This window comes from Cucurbita pepo, chromosome 11, assembly GCF_057944985.1.
Source record: "Cucurbita pepo subsp. pepo isolate OVF chromosome 11, ASM5794498v1, whole genome shotgun sequence".
Taxonomy (NCBI): domain Eukaryota; kingdom Viridiplantae; phylum Streptophyta; class Magnoliopsida; order Cucurbitales; family Cucurbitaceae; genus Cucurbita; species Cucurbita pepo.
Window position 1 is genome coordinate 3287612 of NC_141808.1, and position 18796 is coordinate 3306407.

An 18796-nucleotide genomic window follows, 5' to 3' on the forward strand; every position below is an offset into this window, starting at 1 on the left:
CGTAGGCCTCCCAAGAAGCGTGCAAAGATTTCATCGGGTCAGAAGGAGATTGGTCCTTGAGTGCAAGTGCAAAGACAGAAGAGAGCTTGACTACAAGACCCACCCGTTAACCAGGAACGAAAGTCAGCCTTAATGATCCGAAGGTGTTGAGTGGAAGGACCGTCGCTCATCGGATAAAGGATAAAAGTTACAAGCTGATCTTTTCATATTCTTTTCAAGTTCAATCAGGTTCAAGTTCCTGCTGTGTAATGGCCATGAGCATGATTTTGAAAGTTTTATGCCATTGAAGGTTTTTGGACTTGAAGTGGCAATGAAATACACAACATAGTTTGATCCTGGAGAGATCAACTTTGTCTAAAGCTGACCCTTCAAAATCTGTAGCTACGCCTAGATCTCGAAAATGAACTAGAACTCACTCGACAAAAGAATACGATACAAAAATGCTTGGAAATGCAGTGTGGATACAAAAAATGTCACCAAAATCTCCATGGATCCTTGTATGGAGGAACGTAGTCTTCCGTGGGAGGAAGAAGTCGAAAAGACTCGACCGTTTTCTGCAGAAAAGGTCCCATCTGCCCAAAAAAGAGACATTTTATAGGTAATTAGGTACTAACTGATTTTACATCACAAACATCATTAAATTCCAGAAAAGGGAGAGTTTACAGAGTTCCATTGCGCCCCAAGAGTTGAAGCATTGATAGAATACAGAAAGCCTGCAATTGAAGCATTATTGGTACCCTCAGTTCATTGAAACAAAAAACCCCTACATATAGGTGAGTACAAGCAAGAACACCTACAAATTTTCCAGTCACTAAAGTTCGGATGAGCCTACACAAAATCACCACATTTCACACACTTTTCACCTTCTCTTTTCGAAGTGTTTGGAACGTTTAGAAATACCTTTCCGGGTCTCGAATTCAAACTCCGAAAGTGAAAACTTAATAACTTAAAACTTTTATCGTCGTTTAAAGTTGGCTTTCGAGTGGACGAAGCTTCCGAAAAGTGAGCTATAAGCATAATGCAACGAATATACCTCTGATACCCCAGGTTTCAAGAAGGAAATTGTAATATGCTTTGCAGGTGACAAGATGGGGTTATGCTATAGCAAGTTTTTTACCCTTATAACTTGTTCGACAGAATGCAGACTAGTAATCAAGAACTTACCATCTCGTTCTGCGGTCGATGCAACATAATGCCTGTAAATGTTGGATTCTCCGACCTGCACGGTTCATTAGAGTCCTCAAGTAATCAAATATTTGTAATGTTTTCTACTGAGAGGAAACATGGCGATCAGAAAGACGAGACATACGATTTTTGTTGGCGACTTTCGAACAAGGTACTCATAATACCAGTACGGCTCACCATCAATCTGAGAGAGCCAGAGGACTATTATAAACGCTCTCGGCCAGGCGACATATATACTGAACCTAACAACAGGACTTCATAGTTTACTTACATTACTTGAATGAGTATCTAGGACTGAACTCTCGGCCAGGCGCTGACTCGAAGTGACCCGCTGCAAGACGAACAAGAACATGAATTCAAATGAAGCTTTGTCCAAATATTTGGGGGTAAAAAGCAAGAAACTATTACCAATGCAGATTTGTCGGATAAAACAGAGTCTGCAACATCTTTTGCTGTCCAAGTACTCTTGTCCTTTGATTTTATATACATGGAATTTGGAGGGCCTATCTGAAACAAAGAAGATGATAAAAACTATCAACCTAAAAAGAGAATGAAATAATTGATATCAAATTGAACAAGAAATTACCGTAACCGATATGATAAGGTTGTCGACGAAATCAACTCGCTCAGAGACAATCCTCAATCGTGCATCAGCTAGGACGTGTGCAAACCCAATGAAGTTAATATGAAAAAAATCTAAATAATTCAAGTTGCTCAAAGAACAAACTATGTTTCTTAATCTTACGAGACAGTGGAGCAGCCGAAGAATAGCGTTCGGGTTTTCTTGATTCCACCCTTGAAAAGATAAGGAGTTATGTATCATACAATTTAAGGACATGAAACAATGATGGGAAGAAGGAAAAAAAACTTAAGGAAATGTCAAAAAGAAGTTCAATAGAACAAGAAAAGTGAAACCTTAAAGCCAAAAACACTCAATAATAAAGAATATATAGAAATTGTTTCCCAACTAAATTCAGAGTTTTCATTGACTATCCAAACGACTTCATACTGCTAGTGACCTTAAATCTCATCCTTCATACATCTCCATACGAGTTTTCCAAAGAAATAGCTTAGTAGCCACATTAGTCGTGCGTTCCATCGATTCACTGTTCATCAATAGAGGAAGTTTTCTTTTTATCTTCTTGTGCCAAAGGATGAGTTCTTTTTCCTTCTTGCGAACCACGAGACCCCGGGAGCCTAGAGGAGCAAAGCTCATTTTCCTTTCAGGGTAAAGCGGCGCTTTCAAATTTAGATTACACATACATGTTCAGAAACAAAGGAGACTTGGGGTCTATTTGGAATGACTTTCCATGACTTTCCAAACGTTTGAGAACACTTAGAAAGTCGTTCCAAACACGTTCTTATTGTTGGGATAATCATTCCAAGTGGAAAATCATAAAGAAACATGGTATGACTGCGTGAAAAATCATTGTCTAGAAAGAAAAAACACCTACTCAATTGATGTTTTACCCACCAAAAAACTTCTGCTGCAACTTTCTTTTCCACGAAAGATTACCAACATTTTGGAAAGGAAATGAAATCTAAGGTATAGATTCTTGAAGGGTCAAGTAGAAGGTTCAGAACAACAATCTGTAGTTTCAATTTAAGTTTATCAAAAGAAAACAACACAGTCAAAAGTTTAAACAGAAATCTCTACCATTTGAAGGCGAAATTAGTAGACGGCAATTCCAGTGGATAAATATAAGAATAAGCATTTACTTCATCGACCATTGTAGCAGCCTTCAACTCTTCCTCCGCAAGAGAACCTGAAATCAAAGCCTTATCTCTTCATCCATCTCAAACCTCAAGCTATTCCATCACGAAATTAACCTATGGATCATTTTTCAACAGAGGAGAAGCAGAAAAATAAGCAAACCACAGCAAGAAAAACTGACCTAAGGATGGAAATGTCAGAACAAACGAAGAAGAAAGCCCGAAAAGCAACAAATCCCTCCTGGAAAGTACATTTTCTGAGGTGGATTTTGAGATTGAAGTCGAACAGAGATTGAATTTCTTGTAGATTCCAATTATTTTCCGAGAGGGCAAGTTTCTGGGTCGATTGCTGCGAATTAGAGAAGAATTTAGGAATGAGTTTTCAGTGGACAAGAGGGAATTATTGGTTGTAAGATAGTAAAAAGAAAATGAAGAACCTGAAGAAGGATAGATTTGGAAGAGAAGCGTTGGTGGGAGTAGAAACAGATAGAGAGGAATTGAGAAGCGCCATTGCTCCTTCAGCCTTCAGCGCTCACTCTCTGCGTCTCTTTCTTGCTTCCTCAGGCCACCCGTATGAGTTCAGTTTGCAGAATGGATTTCATCCAAACGTGGGGGAAAATAAAATTGCTCTAAAATTAAAAATAATTAAAAATTTAAAATTTAAAATTTAAAATTTAAAAGTTTCTCTCTCCTCTTTATCTTATTTCTCTCTCTCTCTCCTCTTTCATTTCAGTTAAAATAAATTTCATTTCATTTCAGTTAGTTTTATCTTGATTTCTAATTAGTATTAAAAAATTTAAATTGGTTTTTAATATATTAATCGAGTAGAGTTACATTAATTTTAAATTCGGTAACTAAAAATCTAGTGTGATTAAACATGTCACGTCTAAAGTTTAAATTAAATTTAGATATCAACAACTAAAAATGTTCGTTTTAAAAACGTACCAACCAGATAGAAATTAAGTTCAAAGGGTAAAAAGGTAAATTGTCATGTTACATAGTAGGTCAATTTCTGTCTCTATATTTAAAAAATGGTAAAAAAGTAGATCAATTTAATCCTTAAATCAACCATATTTATGTGATAATGTTTTAAAAAAAAAATAAAATAGTAATAATTTTTAAATAATAACAATAATATTTTAAGTAGTCATTAGGAGAGTGGAGAGTTCTTTTTAATATAGATAAATTATTTTTAATAATCACTATTATTATTTTTTATTTATTTTAAATCTGTGATTGACAGGGAAAATTACTTTTTAGTCCTTCGATTATATGTATTTAGTTTCTAAAACTTCAAATTTATCATTCTAATCTATAAGTGAAAGTATGTAAACCCTTAAGTGAAAGAATTCGATTGTATTAGCTCCTCAGTGTCCTTGGGGGAGAAGGAGTAGAAACAAGTCCTTATCTTTATCTTTATAAAAACCTTGAGAGGAAATTGAAAGAGAAAACCAAAAGAGGACAATATCTTCTAGCATTGGGCTTGGGCCATTACAAATGGTATCAGAGCCAGACATCGAACAATGTGTCAGCGAAGAGGCTAGACCCCGAAAAGAGATGGACACAAGGCAGTGTACCAGCAAAGATGCTGAGCCCTAGAGAAGGGTGAAATGTGAGATCCCACATCGATTGGAAAAGGAAACGAATGTCAGTAAGGACACTAGACCCTGAAAAGGGGATGAATTGTGAGATACTACATCGATTGGAAAATGGAATGAGTCCTAACGAGGACTCTTGGCCCTAAAAGGAGTGGATTGTGAGATCCGTTGGTAGGAGAACAAAAACATTCTATAAGAGAGAGAGAGAGAGCAAATGCATTTTAAAAATGGAAGCCCAAAAAAATAGTGGGCATGGGCTGTTATAGGATAAATTCATCCCTTCATAGCCTATATGCTACACTTCTATCCAAAATACCTAATTTTCAAGCATGTGGATTTAGTCCTGTTCTTTGGGCTTTATGTAAGTATCGAAGAATTTTCTAGCTTTGAAGTCGTTTTACATTGTGAAAAAGGAAAGGGCTATGTGTAGATCAGTGACCTACAGTACAGTCCCAAAGAATAGCATTACAAGGCCTTGGAGAAGGGCTATGTGTAGATCAGCAAGAAAAATGTCCTCGACACCCATGGGTAAGTGTTCTTAATTGACCTTTCTCACAAGTCTATCAAGTCATTGACAATCGACTTTTGTTGAATGTTTTCCTGTTTCACACGCGGTGTTTTTTAGTTCAACAACTACACGGGATGGGGAGATGAAACGAGCATTAAGGTTGGTGATGTTAACAAAGAAGTTGGATTAATTCTTCAGATCACAGATGGAATGGATGACTTGCAAACATTCATATTATACTCGGACTAATTATTCATTATCATAGCTATTATACCACAAAACTGAGGGCAATACAAGAGAAAGTGTGATTATACAAGTATATACCTTGTATATACACGAGCAGTCACAACGATCACCACTCGTTCAAAACGTCGAGCATGCACCATCTGCCGATATTGACAATGGATGGATTTGCTACAAGAGGTTGTCGAAGGCTCTAATGAATGCCGCATAAGAACCGAAAAATAAGGTTGAACGGCTTAAGGAAGGATGAGCTTATACTTACTACACTTGCAGCAGAAGCCATCCAGAGAACTTAGAACACGGTGTGGTGTAGTCAAAGCCGCTTTCCTCAAGAATCACCCTGTTGTCTATTAGCCCCATCAAGAGAGCTGATGATACTCTCACCGACCTCGGTTTTGCACAGTGGGCACAGTGCGTTGATTTTCAACCATTTATCTACACAGTCCTTGTGAAAAAAGTGAGAACATGGCAACTCTCTCAGTTCATCATTGTTGGCGTATTTTGCTAAGCAAATGCAACATACCTGCACATCAATTTTAGAACAATTAGTATTAGTTTTATTTAAATATTCACTAAATGCTACGAGAATGCAACAGAAACGAGGCTCTCATCCAAGCATTAGTGGGAACCCATCAAAACTTTTATCCTATAATTTCCAAATCAACTGATATCCATTTCATGCGGTTGCATTAAGTGAGATTTCCCAACTGACAGATGATCACTTTGCTCCTTTAAAATTAAACTAACACTACTTCCTCCTGTAGACTATAGATTTTTGGGTTAATGATAACTACTTTTGAAAGTGTTTTTAAAATTTCCAACGAAATTCAAAACCTTATTTTTGTTTTTGAAATTTGACTAAGAATTTGAATACTTGCTTAAAAAGGATAAAAACTATTGTAAAGACGTTATCAATTATGGCCTTATTAAGTGGCTGCTAGTTATATAGTAAAGAAAATAATTGCGCAAAAAAATTGTGTTTCAAACTAATACTAATGGGTCAAGATGAATATTTAAGTTAAGAGGGAGAAACAAAAGTTGTGAACTTTTTAGAGAGACGCTGAAGAGGGGAGGATAAGTTAAAGAGAGAAGGAAGAATTTTACAGAGAACAAAAACAAAAGAAAAAGAAAAAGAGAAAAGTTGGAGAGAATCGAAATTTTAAGGAGAGGGAAATATTTTAAGGTAGGTTGGAGAGAGAAAATGTGAGATTCTGAAAAGCAAATTTTGTTTTTAAAACAAAAAATTTTACGAACAAATAAAAATTAAAATTTGAAAGCCAAAAGGTGAATAGTTAAAACAATGATAAAGTTAGTATTGAATAGAACAGATTGTAGTGTACTTACAGCATCTTCTCCAGAGATCACTCGCTCCTTTTCAGTTCCAGCAGCCACAACCCCTCCTCCTTCACCAGCCCCGGAGTTGTTTTCTCTATCATCTCCGCTTCTACTTTTCTTCAGCTTAAATTTATAAGCTGGTAAAGCATTAATAGATTCTGCTGTGGCTCCTCGGGTCTGTGTCAACTCCTCTCTAAACCCAAGGATGGAAATTATACATGGTAGGCAACAGCAGATGGTTACACATAGAATGAAAGGCATGGCGTAACCAATACAGCTAAAGGTAAGAAACACTATACATAGCCTGCAAAGAATGAGAAAGAAATTAATAAAATCCATTATAGAAACGCCATTGTGCATCTACAAATACACATGGTCTAACAGCACAAACCTGTACAAGTTAGGAGCCTCGGAGGCTGATGAATGCCCTCCAAAGATCCAAACGTTACCAACTACAAACCAAACAGCAAAGAAGCAATCCAGGCCCATCTTCAAATATTCGACCAACACTTTAAATCTGCATGCAAAATTACCACAATCCCAAATGTAAGGACAATTACTGCTTAACTTCTGGAAAAGCGAAGGGAAAAAAAAGGCATCGAGAAAAGATCAAGAAACAAGGAATTGAGCACCTATAGTATGCAAAAGACTGCCACACCCTTGAACATGACTATTTTTATGCTTTGTACCCTTGGAACATGATTATTAGAGGCATTTGGTGTTAATCAAGGCCAAGGCCACGGCAGTTCTGGCATGCGTTTAGTTTCTATGTCCAAAAGAATCAAATAAAATAAACGTGTAATGATGAATGTGTGATTCAGTCAAAACAGCAACCTGCCTAATGAGATTGCCACACCCCTATGAGGTTAGATTAACTGCTCTAATAATTGAGCTACAAGCCATGTAATAGCGTACGGGAATCAGGATCTCATGCATAATTTGAAGCAAGGCAATAAAAGAGAAGATAAAAAGTGCAAGAAGTAAGAGCTCTTATGCTTGATTTCCCATAATTATTACAATCGTGTTTTCTCTCTCTCACTCCCAATTCAACTTTCATGATCTAAAACATCAACAGAAAATAGCAATCAGCAAGTATAAATTGATGAACTAATCTCATGAACTGAAAATCCAAAATCGATCAAATAAAAGTAATGCCACAAGACAACAGAAATTGGGTTATTTTTCAATCACGACCAATAATTAAAGTACACTGGTACAACCATAAAAACCCCATACCTTCCTGTTACTACTCCTGACCCTTGACTGCCTCTAGGGGATGGGGCAGGATGCTGAAGTTCTTCCCCTTCTGACGCCCTAGAAACAGAAAGAGAGAATGGCCCAGCAGGAGCATTAATGCGAGAAGAATTCTGGCTGGACTGAAGAGAACTTTGTTCTGAAGCTTGATTGTGGTGTCGATAACGCCAATAGAGGAGAGGAAGGGTGGCACCACACCCAGATGCATATCCCACAATCCACGCAAACAAAGGTGCACGAGGTTTTTCGTTCTTTGACAATGATAAGACAATAATAGCTGCAATAATCTGGCTCATAGTGAGTAGTAATTCAATAGATATCCATAAGCCAGAATTTAATGGACTTCTACGCCGTCGCGCATCTCCTCTTCTTATGAATGAAGAATTCCTAGAATTTGATCCAGTAGAAGAAATTGAAGGTTGAGACAAGGGAACTTGTGTACTACTTGAAGGTCTATCTTCAGGTTGTGATAAATTTAAGCCATTTGAATTCCTACCATGAGGTAAACTAGAGGGGGTAGAATCACCAGTGCCAGTTACGTCAATGATATGCTCACTGCTGTTAGAATTTTCTGGTTGTGCCATCAATAAAGGGTAAGAGTCTCCTTCACTTTCACAATTCAGTTCCACTGAGGGAACGTCCATCTAAGTCCAGTAACACAATAAAGGACAAAGAAAGCATAGAACTCTAGAACAAGGCTGCAGTGTTTGGCCCACTACATGTCAATTCTGATTCGCAACTACTCATAGATTCAACACCAATGTGATATATCGATCGAGTCGAAGGCGTAAGCAGAAAACCAGTTTGGCAGACACCACAAAGAGATGGAGAAAAGTAACAAATTTTGATCTGCTAAAAGAGAAAATAATTATACGACAATAATATCTGTCATACTATTTATGTATGCTGGCTGGAAACAGAAACATTGCATTTTATTACACCTGCCTTTTACAATTTTAAGCAAGTGAAAACCACATCACCCACCAAAAAAGAATATAAGGATTCTGAATTTAGCACAAACATTATTTAACCTATCATGGGGCAAAACAACAGAAGAATGGAACAAGACATTGCACAATTTACAACTTAAATTAGCATCACTAGTTTTTTATTTTTAAAAATAGCATCAATCTGACTAACTAGATCAAATCAAATAATAAAACATTCTTTAATTAATTAACATAGAAAAGTCAAATTTCAGAGATTAATAAGAAATGAACAAAACATTTCACCCAATCACTGCTATACAGTAGACATACAACATTAGACTAAAAAGAAAGATTCTCAAAGATAAGTACATCACTTACAGATAACTTAAATTGATGTTGCTGCAGCCCTTTGATACAACTCTGTCAATCCACAAAGCTTCCAATCTGAATAAACATCACATTAAAGAAACAAATAACCCTCCAGAAGTTTAGCAAAAGCTCTCATAAAAATATGTAATATCATACTGGTGAAAGCAGATATTGCATTCGATCAACTAGTAACTAAATTCTTTTCGGCACATCATACACAACACGTATCGTTTAAGACGCCTACAGAAAATGGAAAATCAAACAAAGAATTACATGTGACAAGTTAATAACAGTTTCACCCCCAGGATATTACGCAAATGTAGCTCTGGCTTTTCACAGATATAAGCCCCTCCAATCCACGACCACCACAACAGAAAGAAAGGAAGAAAAGGAGGAATTAATGAAAGAAATCACATAACGGATACGAAGGAGACCTTTCTTTCTCGAGCAATTTGGCATTTCTAAAAGTAGTAGCAATACTAGCGTCGTTGATGAAAGACCTCTGAGGTTTCTTTAAAGTTTAACGCGACTAATAAGAAAAAAAGAAAGCTAAGATGATTAAAGAAACGAACTCCCCTAGGTACCGTACTCTCAAAATCTCCCTCGGTTTCTCAGAATCATATGAACCAAACGAAGACTAAATGCACAACTCCAATCATTGTTTCAAACAAGATACAAATGACAAATCCATATAAAACCAAATAACGAATTGAATTTCCCAAAGTACGCAGATCAAAACCCCTAAGTCCACAACGTTGACTGATCATCTCATAAATTAAAATCATCCACCCAAAATAATCATCAATTCAAACCCTAAACCCAAGACCGCGAAGACAAAAGCCATTTCAAAGCAACCTCCACATTCAAAGATACAAACACAAAAGTCATTACGCGAGTACGAAAAGAAAAGAAAAGAAACAAAAAGGTAATCCAGGCCGGAGACAAGGAGCTCACCGGACTGAGCGAACGCCGCCGATGGAAGCGGGCGGAGAAGACGACAGAGAGGAAATCAGAGGAGTGCAGAAACGACGGCGTTTGAAGAATTGAAGTGAATGGTTGAAATTTCTCTATCGGGGAGGGAGGGAGAGATTGAGTCAGCTTTAGACCTCCATTGCTTGCCTGCCTTCGCCTGAGAATCTTTTTTTTTTTTTTTTTTTTTTTTTCTTTTTCTATTTATAGAACACATCTTTTTATTTTCTCTTTCTCTCTCTTTTTTAATGATAAAAAATAAATTTTATTTCATCTGCTATTCAATTATTATTATTATTATTTAATTGGTAGATTTGGGGCAATTTTTTTTTTCAAAATTAGCAAAAATACAATTTTTTTTTTTTTTTTTTTTTTTTTTTATGAAAATCCGAAATTTGAATTTTTTTACCATGAAAGAAGGTCAACTATGGTTCAACTATATTCTAATTTTTTTCTATTAATTATTTTTAAGGAATTTAAAATTTTATTTTAGGGTCAATAATACATGTTTCACACTACGTGGTCAAACATGTGAAAAATATGTCGACATGTGCTTAAAAAGGTTAACGACTTAACCCAACTCAATTAAATCGTTGGACGGGTAGAGCCATTAAATTTTGAGAAAAAAATATTGATAATTATATTTGGTGTTACGTAAATATGTTTTCAAAATTTTATAGGGATGAAATATTTTTAACAATTTTATTATATTATATTATTTTATTTTATTTTATTAATAAATTTTAGGATTTTTAGTTTATTTTGTAATAAAATTTAATAAAATTATATCCTTTTAACTATAAACCTTTCAAGATTCAAATGTAAAATAATAATAATAATAATAATAATAATAATAATAATAATAATGAGTTGGGCTTGCCAAGTCAAACAGACTAAGCGGACCTATTCGGTAATTAGCCCAATTAGTATGGAGTATCCTATATGGGCTAGTTTAAGGCCGAGGATTGGGAGGCCCATCATGAAAACGGCGTCGTTTTAAACAGAGTTAAATTCAGTGACCAAAATGACGTGGCAGAAGGTAATAAATCACATCTTCCAGCACATTCATCAATTATCCCCAATTTTTTTAATCATTACCTGTCGGCCTAAATAAACCAATGAATATAATTAAAATAAATAAATAAATAAAAATTTAAATCTTCCTTGCTACTTATTTAAAAATTTTATTTATTTTTTATTTTAATTATATTTTTTTTACTATGTACGGTTTTTAGGGTCTTTAAAATTTTAAATTAATTTATTAACCTCTCCTCCATTTTTTAAAAACTCTTTTTAGTCCATAAATTTTTTAAATATTCATTTTTAGTCTCCAATGTCTATTTTAATCATTTTATTTTTAAAATATATTTTTCTAGTATCAAAATCATATTTAAGATAACGATTTAGTACACGAAATTGTTAAAAAAAAATAAAAATAAAAACCAAGACCAAAAAGTTAATATTTTATTATTTAAGGGCCCAAAACAATATTTTAAAAGTTTATAGACCAAAATAAAATAACACCAAATAAAATTTAAAATTTTAACACATCATAGTATCTATAAAGTCCCTAAAAATTTAAAATGTCTCGTCAAATTTCAACTTTATATCTAATAAATATCATACATATTCAATATTTTATAAAATTAATCGTGTAATCTTACAAAAACGTTCAATAAATCAATAATGAACTAGATACGTGTTTCAAAACATATCAGGACCCAAATGTTTTTTTTTTTTTTTAATAGATGAGTTAGATGGCATAAAAATAGTTTTTCTTAAAAAAAAAAGTTAAAAATTTATGGATGAAAATGGTGATTTTGAAAAAGAAAAGAAAAGAAAAGAATGAAATAAAGAATAGAGAGAGAAAGAGAGGAGAGAGAAGAGGAGATTAAATGGAAAATTGGTGTGTTGTAAAGCTCTTGCATTTTCTCTTGGAAAATGGCAATGAGGGTTCTCCCATTCCCATCTACCAAGAAAAAACAAAAAGGAGAAACAAATCGAAACCAGAGAGAGAGAGAGAGAGACAAATAGTGCTCTGTTGATCTTCATTGCTCCATGCTTTTCATGAACATCAAGCATTATACATCGTTTTGCGACGGGATGAACGCTTAATTTCCTCTTCTTTTCGCTTTCTCAATCTCCGCCATTATCCAAGATCTCTCTCTTCATCAATCCTCCTTCTTTTCCTCTCTCTAGTGATTATTTTGATTTTGAATGTTGCGGTTTCGTTTTGCTTTTCTGTTCATCAAACCCTAAATCTTTCTCTGCTTCTTTCCTCTGTTTTTATGGCTTTCTTTTCTCTCTTCTGCGATTCTTGACTTTCTTAATGTTTGTTGAACTTGATCCGTTTCGTTTTCTTCGAATTGCGTTTTTCGATGGACAGGATTTTTGTGGATCTGACATTCTGTCGATGTCCTCTGGAATCTCTGTATTTTCCATCTTGAATTTGGTTCTTGCTTTTTGATTCGTTCAAATTCATGGCCGAGACATAGGGTTCGTTTTGGTTACTATTTTGGGCCTGTAGTGATTGAAGTTTTCTTTCTGGGTTTGATCTTTCCCTTTGATTCGATTCTTCACAATGCTCAAGCAGATCTTCAGCAAGCTTCCTCGAAAGTCATCTGACTCGTCGGATTCACCAAAAACGCCTCGGTCATCGTCGAATCGTTCAAGTCCGAGAAGTAGCTCTACATCCTCCGCCCATGGGACTCCGAAATCAAGCAGTGGCGCTTCTGCCTCTGGCCGGTCCAATGCTACCAAGAAAACTTCTTCTGCAGTCTTCCCTGCGAGCCTCGTGGCCGGAATCGAGCCGCTGGTGCCTTTCAATGACGTGCCCTCGTCTGAGAAGATGAACCTCTTTGTGAGTAAACTGAGTCTTTGCTGTGTTACCTTTGATTTTACCGACCCCAGTAAGAACTCCATTGAAAAGGGTGTTAAAAGGCAAACGTTGGTTGAATTAGTGGATTTTGTTGGAGCTGGAACTGTGAAATTCAACGAACCTGCGATTCATGCATTGTGTAAAATGTGTTCTGCTAATCTGTTTAGAGTTTTCCCACCGAATTATCGGTCTAACATGATTGGTGGCGGCGGCGGCGGTGGTGGTGGTGGTGAAAATGATGATGATGAGCCCACATTTGATCCTGCTTGGCCTCATTTGCAGCTAGTTTATGATTTGCTGCTTAAGTTCATACATTCTTCAGGTGTTGATGCTAAGGTTGCAAAGAAGTATATGGATCATTCGTTTATCTTGAAACTGTTGGAGTTGTTTGATTCAGAGGATCCCAGAGAAAGGGAATGTTTAAAAACAATTCTCCATAGAATCTACGGGAAGTTCATGGTTCATCGGCCTTTCATACGAAAGTCGATCAACAATATATTTTATCGATTCGTAACCGAGACCGAACGACATAACGGCATTGCTGAGTTGCTGGAGATCTTTGGGAGTATAATCAGCGGGTTTGCTTTACCTCTTAAAGAGGAACACAAAATCTTCTTGTGGAGGGTTTTGATTCCTCTGCATAAGCCAAAATCTGTAGGCGCCTACTTTCAACAACTTTCATACTGCATTATGCAGTTCGTGGAGAAGGAACCGAAGCTAGCGAGCGTCGTGGTTAAAGGACTGTTGAAGTATTGGCCGCTTACGAATAGTCAGAAAGAGGTGATGTTTCTGGGTGAGTTAGAGGAGATTTTGGAAGCAGTTAACATGTTGGAATTCCAGAAAGTCATGGTTCCTTTGTTCTGGCGCATAGGATGCTGTATTAACAGTGCCCACTTTCAGGTATTCTCCATCGTTTCTCATCATGGATGGATCTATTTCATTGCCAGAGTCACATATCATTGCATATATTTGATGTTTGTATAGTTGTATGAATGGTTCATTATGTTTCATCACTTGATCTTTTTGCTCGACATAAACAATTCGGTTTGGTTTAGTTTCGTTATGGTTCATTCAGTCGGATCAGATCATCTTTCGCGTTCTTTGAACACCATTGTTGCTGAAACTGTCATTTTCAGGTAGCTGAAAGGGCCCTTTTCTTATGGAACAACGACCACATCGTGAACTTGATTGGACACAACCGACACGTGATATTGCCCATCATACTTCCCACCTTAGAGAGGAACGCGCAGAGCCATTGGAATCCAGCAGTGGTGAACCTGACCCTTAACGTTAGAAAGATATTCATGGAGATGGATGATGAGCTATTCATATCCTGCCATGCACACTTCAAGGAGGAAGAAGCAAAATTAATCGTTACAGCAACGAAACGAAAGCAGATATGGGAGCGACTCGAGGACGCAGCAGCCAATGTCCAACCGATGGCTGGGAGAACTGCCGTGCTGGTAACTCCTTTAACATCCTCAATAGCCTGCTGAGTCTGCCTCCATTGATAACAAAACATGAAAACTCATTCAATCTCAATCTCACTCTCAAACCAGTCCCCCACCCGATGTTTTTTTCTTTCTTTGTGCCTGTTTCTTCCATGTGGGTATCTCTGCAATGAGGGTGGAAATATCAGAGGGAAGAGGGGACATGGTTGCTTGTAATCTTATTAAGGGTCCTGTAATTTCCCTGTCGTTATATGATGTCGGATATCTTAGCTTCTTCGCAAGTTCCTTGCACTGCATTTCACTTATGGCTGGCCCTTCTCAACTGTTATTTCTCCTCTGATAAATGTTCATATAAACTGTCACTTAATTTATTGCAAAAAAAAAAAAAAAAAAAAAAAAAAACACTGAGACAAAGAACAGTCTTTTGTTTTTTGTTCTTTTTTTTTTTTGGTTGTCTTTTCGAACAATGGGGTAAAAAACATGTTTCTTTTGAAAATTGTTCTTGGAGGGGAGGACCTTTCAATGTCTAGATGTCTTCCAAACCCTTTGATTTCCTAGTGGGTCTTGTTGGAGCTTGCATTTGTAGTGTTGAGATATGAGAAAGATCATGGAGGAGGAACCAGACCAGACGCTATTCGACACTCGTTTGTGAGTTTATTTGGCGTGGGTTACTGTATGTGCGTCACTCTGAGGGTTCTCATAGTTGTCAAAAATTGCCCTTGTTGTTGCGAGTCTTTACCGTCAATGTGACAATGTCGATGGAGAAGAAGATGGGACATCCATACAAATGTTGTTTATTAATCGAATTCAAATCTTCGACTAAATTCGCTCTCCAAATAGTTATAACATCAAATCTTCGACTAAATTCGCTCTCCAAATAGTTATAACAACTTATTCAATAGTTAATTTGAACCTCATAACATTAGAAAAATTCTAGGGGGTATTGATGATTAAGTGGAATTCACGGCAAAAGTAAAAGGCTAAAAAAAAGAGGAAAGTCAATCCATAAGTAGGTAGGCATTCATGCAACTGAGTGACATTGATGCTTCAGTTTGTGGTCATAAAAGACGACAACATTGTGTTTTAATAATCATACGATGTTTGGTTGTCCATCCTATGATGTTAACCAAACACTTGGATGCTCTGTTTTTTCCTGTTTTAAATTACCCACTTGCCCTCTCTTCAACAATGTCTAACTCCACGCCCTTCACAGACAGAATCTAGTGGTCGTAACAAAATAAGCCAAAAACACACACATACACACACAATTATTTAATTTACCCTCTTATCTTTTTCTCCCCTTCCTTGTGACCACTCATTCTGAGAAGACGAGGTCTCGGTTTCGAAGCTTGGCTATTTGTGAAATGTCTCAAATGCCCCTAGAATTCAAGTATCTATCTTGTTTGGGGAAGTTGAGAGAACTGATTTTGTGGAGGTTAAAGTCGTCACACTTTCCAACCGTCACTATTGAAAAGGATTTGTAATATATATAGACCCATAACATTGAAGTAAGGTCCCTTTCAACTACATTTGAAAAGGGTTATGGCCACTTTTGACTTGATCACAAACCACTTCCGGATATGTCTCTCAAGTATATCGTACCAAATCTGAATGATTAAAAACATGTTTTTGATCAAAATGTGTTTCTAATCTTCTGTAGTCGAAACTTGTGTAACACGGCATTTAAATGGTGACCTGTGGAGTTCAATCTTAGATCTTCTCGAGTTTTTAGCACGGAGGGACTGTAATTGATAGCGTGCTCTAGAGCGGAGTTATGAAAGTTGAAGAAATGCATGAAAATTTGAAGAAAAAAAAGTAAAACCTTGCTTCGTTATGTCCATAGAGTAATTGAATTATTGTCCCATTGGGACCCCAAAGAGACAAAAGAGAACAGTGAAGGGATAAAGGAAAACGGACCCATGAGTGATTTGGGTGATTCAGAACCCATCTGGCTAAGAACACCACTGATGCAGCTACTGCTAAGTCGTACTCCTCAAGAGTCAACTCTGTTTATGGCAAGCACGAACTCAAAATTTCTTCGCTTCGATTCTGTCCCGGCCCAAAATTCCACTTTGGTGGGCTTCCCTCGAGGTGACACTAAAGGTCTACTTCCTTTAGTAGCTCATGGGAATCAATGAGTTTTTCGACACTCGAAGGTAGCCGCACAAGTCTAAGAGAGAGTGTAGGTGGTGTAGGTTCCTTCATTATTTTAGCAGAAGTTCTTGCCGCTCGAGCCAATTTTGCGCTTCGACCTGGATGACATTCTATATCATATACCCATGTTCCTACTTGAGAATTTAGATCTTGTATCTAGTTGCGAGGGGCGTGACCAAGAAGCAGTCAGCTGACTGCCCACTTCCATCGGGTTCTTCGCTGTATGAATAAGGTCTTAGGATGCATAACCATTATGGACGAGTTTGAACCAATCACAATTCGTTCCCATTCTTTCGGCCAGAGGCTTGAAGAAACAGTGATTTCATGAATGTAAAACACTTGAGAAATGTAAGTGAGACATGCCGTTGACATTGTTTTAAAAGAATTGAACTTCAATTTTAGAAGTAACAACTAGGGGTGTACATTCAACCTGATAATTCGGACGAATCCAACTCGAACTCTAAGAGTTAGGTTGGATTGGATTAGCACTTCAGGTAGGGTTGGGTTCATTGTTCTGAATCCTAACTAAATCAGTTCGGTTTCGGGTTCATGGGCAAAACATTTGAGTTGACCCGACACAAATAAAAATATATAAAATATATTAACAATAGTTCCATATTAACGGGTTTGTTAGAATAGTACTTAGATCTATTATATCACCATTTATATATTTTTTTATTTATTTTTAGGATAGTTTAAACTTTCTGATATAAATAAGCATATTTCAATTAAAATATTTTTTTATATATTTTATTTTTATTAATATACCATACTTTTAAATTAATCATTTATATTTTTGCTATTTTAATTATTTTTCAAGAAATGTTGAGTTGTTTACAATTTTTGTTTTTTGTTTTTTGTTTTTTGTTTTTTTTTTTTTTTTTTGAAAAATAATAGATTGATTTTGTTTGTTCGTGAATTTTTACTATATTTTATTTAAGATTGTATCGAAATAATTATAAATGGTAGATAAATAAAAGTTAAAAAAATTGACAACCGACCCGACTCGAAAATAGAGGGTTGGGTTGGGAAAAGTTTCGAATTCGGTTAGGTTACCAATCCAATCAACCCAAACCCAATCCGAACCATGTACACTTCTACCAGCCACCAGTAACATCCTTGAGCAGTGATTGGGTCTGATTGGGTCTGCTATGAGAGCGATTTCATTTGCATTATCTATAACTCACCACCAATTAGTCTACAAGCATACGCCAATGAGAACGGAGTTAAACCGCAACCAAGCTTACAGCATCAAGGAAGCTCCATTCCTACACCTTCACCGATCAGCCAGTTGACCATAGCTTTGAGTGCATATAAATGGAATGAGACGGTGGCCATATGCATCGGAGCTAGCGCGGGAGGAACATGTCGAAGGAGCGAGAAGGAGACGGGAGTGTTCTTTGAATTGGTCACCTAAAACCCAAACATACATATGAATATCATTTGTATTAATTGGATAGTCGTGTTTCATGTCCTGGATTCATACTAGAGTTTAGAATCCGATGTAATATCAGTTCATTCAAGTATCACTCATTATATAGACCTCACATATCTACCAACTTGTACGTCTTAATTGATTTCATGAAAAACGACCAAGATTTGGATGCCGTGGCTAATTTAGATTCTAAATTTTAATTCAAATCTAGTAAATTGTTGTTTAAAATTGAAAATATTTTGTAATACTAAAAAAAGAAAAAAATAATTTTGATAGGAAATTGGTTAAAAAACCGAAGAACTTTTATACTTTAAAGTTAATAATTTAAAAAATAGAAAAATATTCTGTAACAATATTACTATATTTGTACTTTCTCTCAAAATACTTTTATACTTTAAAAATTTTACATAATAATTTATTTCAAAAATATCTTTAAACGTTCCGAGTACATACTTTATTAAGTTTCCTTTAATACCCTTCCATTTTTGAAATTTCTTTTTTAAAAAAAAATACTATTTTTAATATTGTGTTTAAAAAATAGCAATTGCATTCTTTTTGCATATCTTATAGATAATTTCTCTTTTCAATTCTAAGAACTCATGGTAAAAAAAAATTGAATTTTTTTTCGAGTTAAAAATATTAATGTTATTTTTTAAATGAACACGAGTCCTTCCAGCTTGTATTGTCCTTACTCACATACATCTTAGCAAAATTTCCTCGAGATCGCATAACATAGAATTGTTCCAGATAAATCATGCTTGACAATGAAATTCAT

General features: G+C 35.9%; 3 protein-coding genes across 6 annotated transcripts; 1 reads left to right on the forward strand and 2 right to left on the reverse strand.

Annotated features, from left to right (window-relative positions):
- Positions 1-261: 261 nt before the first annotated feature.
- Positions 262-3508, reverse strand: PPD5 (PsbP domain protein (Mog1/PsbP/DUF1795-like photosystem II reaction center PsbP family protein)). Its single transcript, XM_023689582.2, has 11 exons — positions 3336-3508; positions 3081-3247; positions 2843-2951; positions 1931-1980; positions 1772-1839; positions 1594-1692; positions 1457-1516; positions 1310-1369; positions 1165-1219; positions 664-713; positions 262-572 (listed from the first exon to the last, which is right to left on the reverse strand). Exons 1-11 carry the CDS (start codon positions 3407-3409, stop codon positions 474-476), a joined length of 891 nt encoding a protein of 296 aa, XP_023545350.2. The 5' UTR covers positions 3410-3508; the 3' UTR covers positions 262-473.
- Positions 3509-5210: 1702 nt separating this feature from the next.
- Positions 5211-10283, reverse strand: LOC111805156 (E3 ubiquitin-protein ligase At1g63170). 4 transcript variants are annotated; one of them, XR_002816619.2, is made up of 7 exons: positions 10089-10283; positions 9144-9209; positions 7819-8685; positions 6974-7099; positions 6592-6886; positions 5510-5770; positions 5211-5418 (listed from the first exon to the last, which is right to left on the reverse strand). XR_002816619.2 is itself a non-coding variant. In XM_023690074.2 (6 exons), the coding sequence occupies exons 3-6, from the start codon at positions 8478-8480 to the stop codon at positions 5576-5578; spliced, it is 1278 nt and encodes a 425-aa protein (XP_023545842.1). In that variant the 5' UTR covers positions 8481-8685; positions 9144-9209; positions 10089-10283; the 3' UTR covers positions 5211-5575. The 4 variants fall into 4 exon arrangements, 3 of the variants coding, with proteins under 3 accessions (XP_023545842.1, XP_023545843.1, XP_086984736.1); XM_023690074.2 differs by having other exon boundaries at positions 5211-5770; XM_023690075.2 differs by having other exon boundaries at positions 5211-5770; positions 7819-8688.
- Positions 10284-11983: 1700 nt separating this feature from the next.
- Positions 11984-14737, forward strand: LOC111805155 (serine/threonine protein phosphatase 2A 57 kDa regulatory subunit B' kappa isoform). The gene is made up of 2 exons (XM_023690073.2): positions 11984-13881; positions 14118-14737. Exons 1-2 carry the CDS (start codon positions 12685-12687, stop codon positions 14475-14477), a joined length of 1557 nt encoding a protein of 518 aa, XP_023545841.2. The 5' UTR covers positions 11984-12684; the 3' UTR covers positions 14478-14737.
- Positions 14738-18796: the final 4059 nt, after the last annotated feature.

What these genes read in the sequence shown, in the direction of transcription:
- PPD5 (XM_023689582.2), bottom strand. Translation starts at nt 3,409, where the DNA reads ATGGCGCTTCTCAATTCCTCTCTATCTGTTTCTACTCCCACCAACGCT. An exon ending in GAAAGTCGCCAACAAAAATC is followed by an intron (nt 1,220 to 1,309) that starts GTATGTCTCGTC and finishes TGAACCGTGCAG; the next exon opens with GTCGGAGAATCCAACATTTA. An exon ending in ATCGACCGCAGAACGAGATG is followed by an intron (nt 714 to 1,164) that starts GTAAGTTCTTGA and finishes CTTCAATTGCAG; the next exon opens with GCTTTCTGTATTCTATCAAT.
- LOC111805155 (XM_023690073.2), top strand. Translation starts at nt 12,685, where the DNA reads ATGCTCAAGCAGATCTTCAGCAAGCTTCCTCGAAAGTCATCTGACTCG. An exon ending in TTAACAGTGCCCACTTTCAG is followed by an intron (nt 13,882 to 14,117) that starts GTATTCTCCATC and finishes TGTCATTTTCAG; the next exon opens with GTAGCTGAAAGGGCCCTTTT.
- LOC111805156 (XM_023690074.2), bottom strand. Translation starts at nt 8,480, where the DNA reads ATGGACGTTCCCTCAGTGGAACTGAATTGTGAAAGTGAAGGAGACTCT. An exon ending in GAGGCTCCTAACTTGTACAG is followed by an intron (nt 6,887 to 6,973) that starts GTTTGTGCTGTT and finishes CATTCTTTGCAG; the next exon opens with GCTATGTATAGTGTTTCTTA. An exon ending in TGATCTCTGGAGAAGATGCT is followed by an intron (nt 5,771 to 6,591) that starts GTAAGTACACTA and finishes ATTGATGTGCAG; the next exon opens with GTATGTTGCATTTGCTTAGC.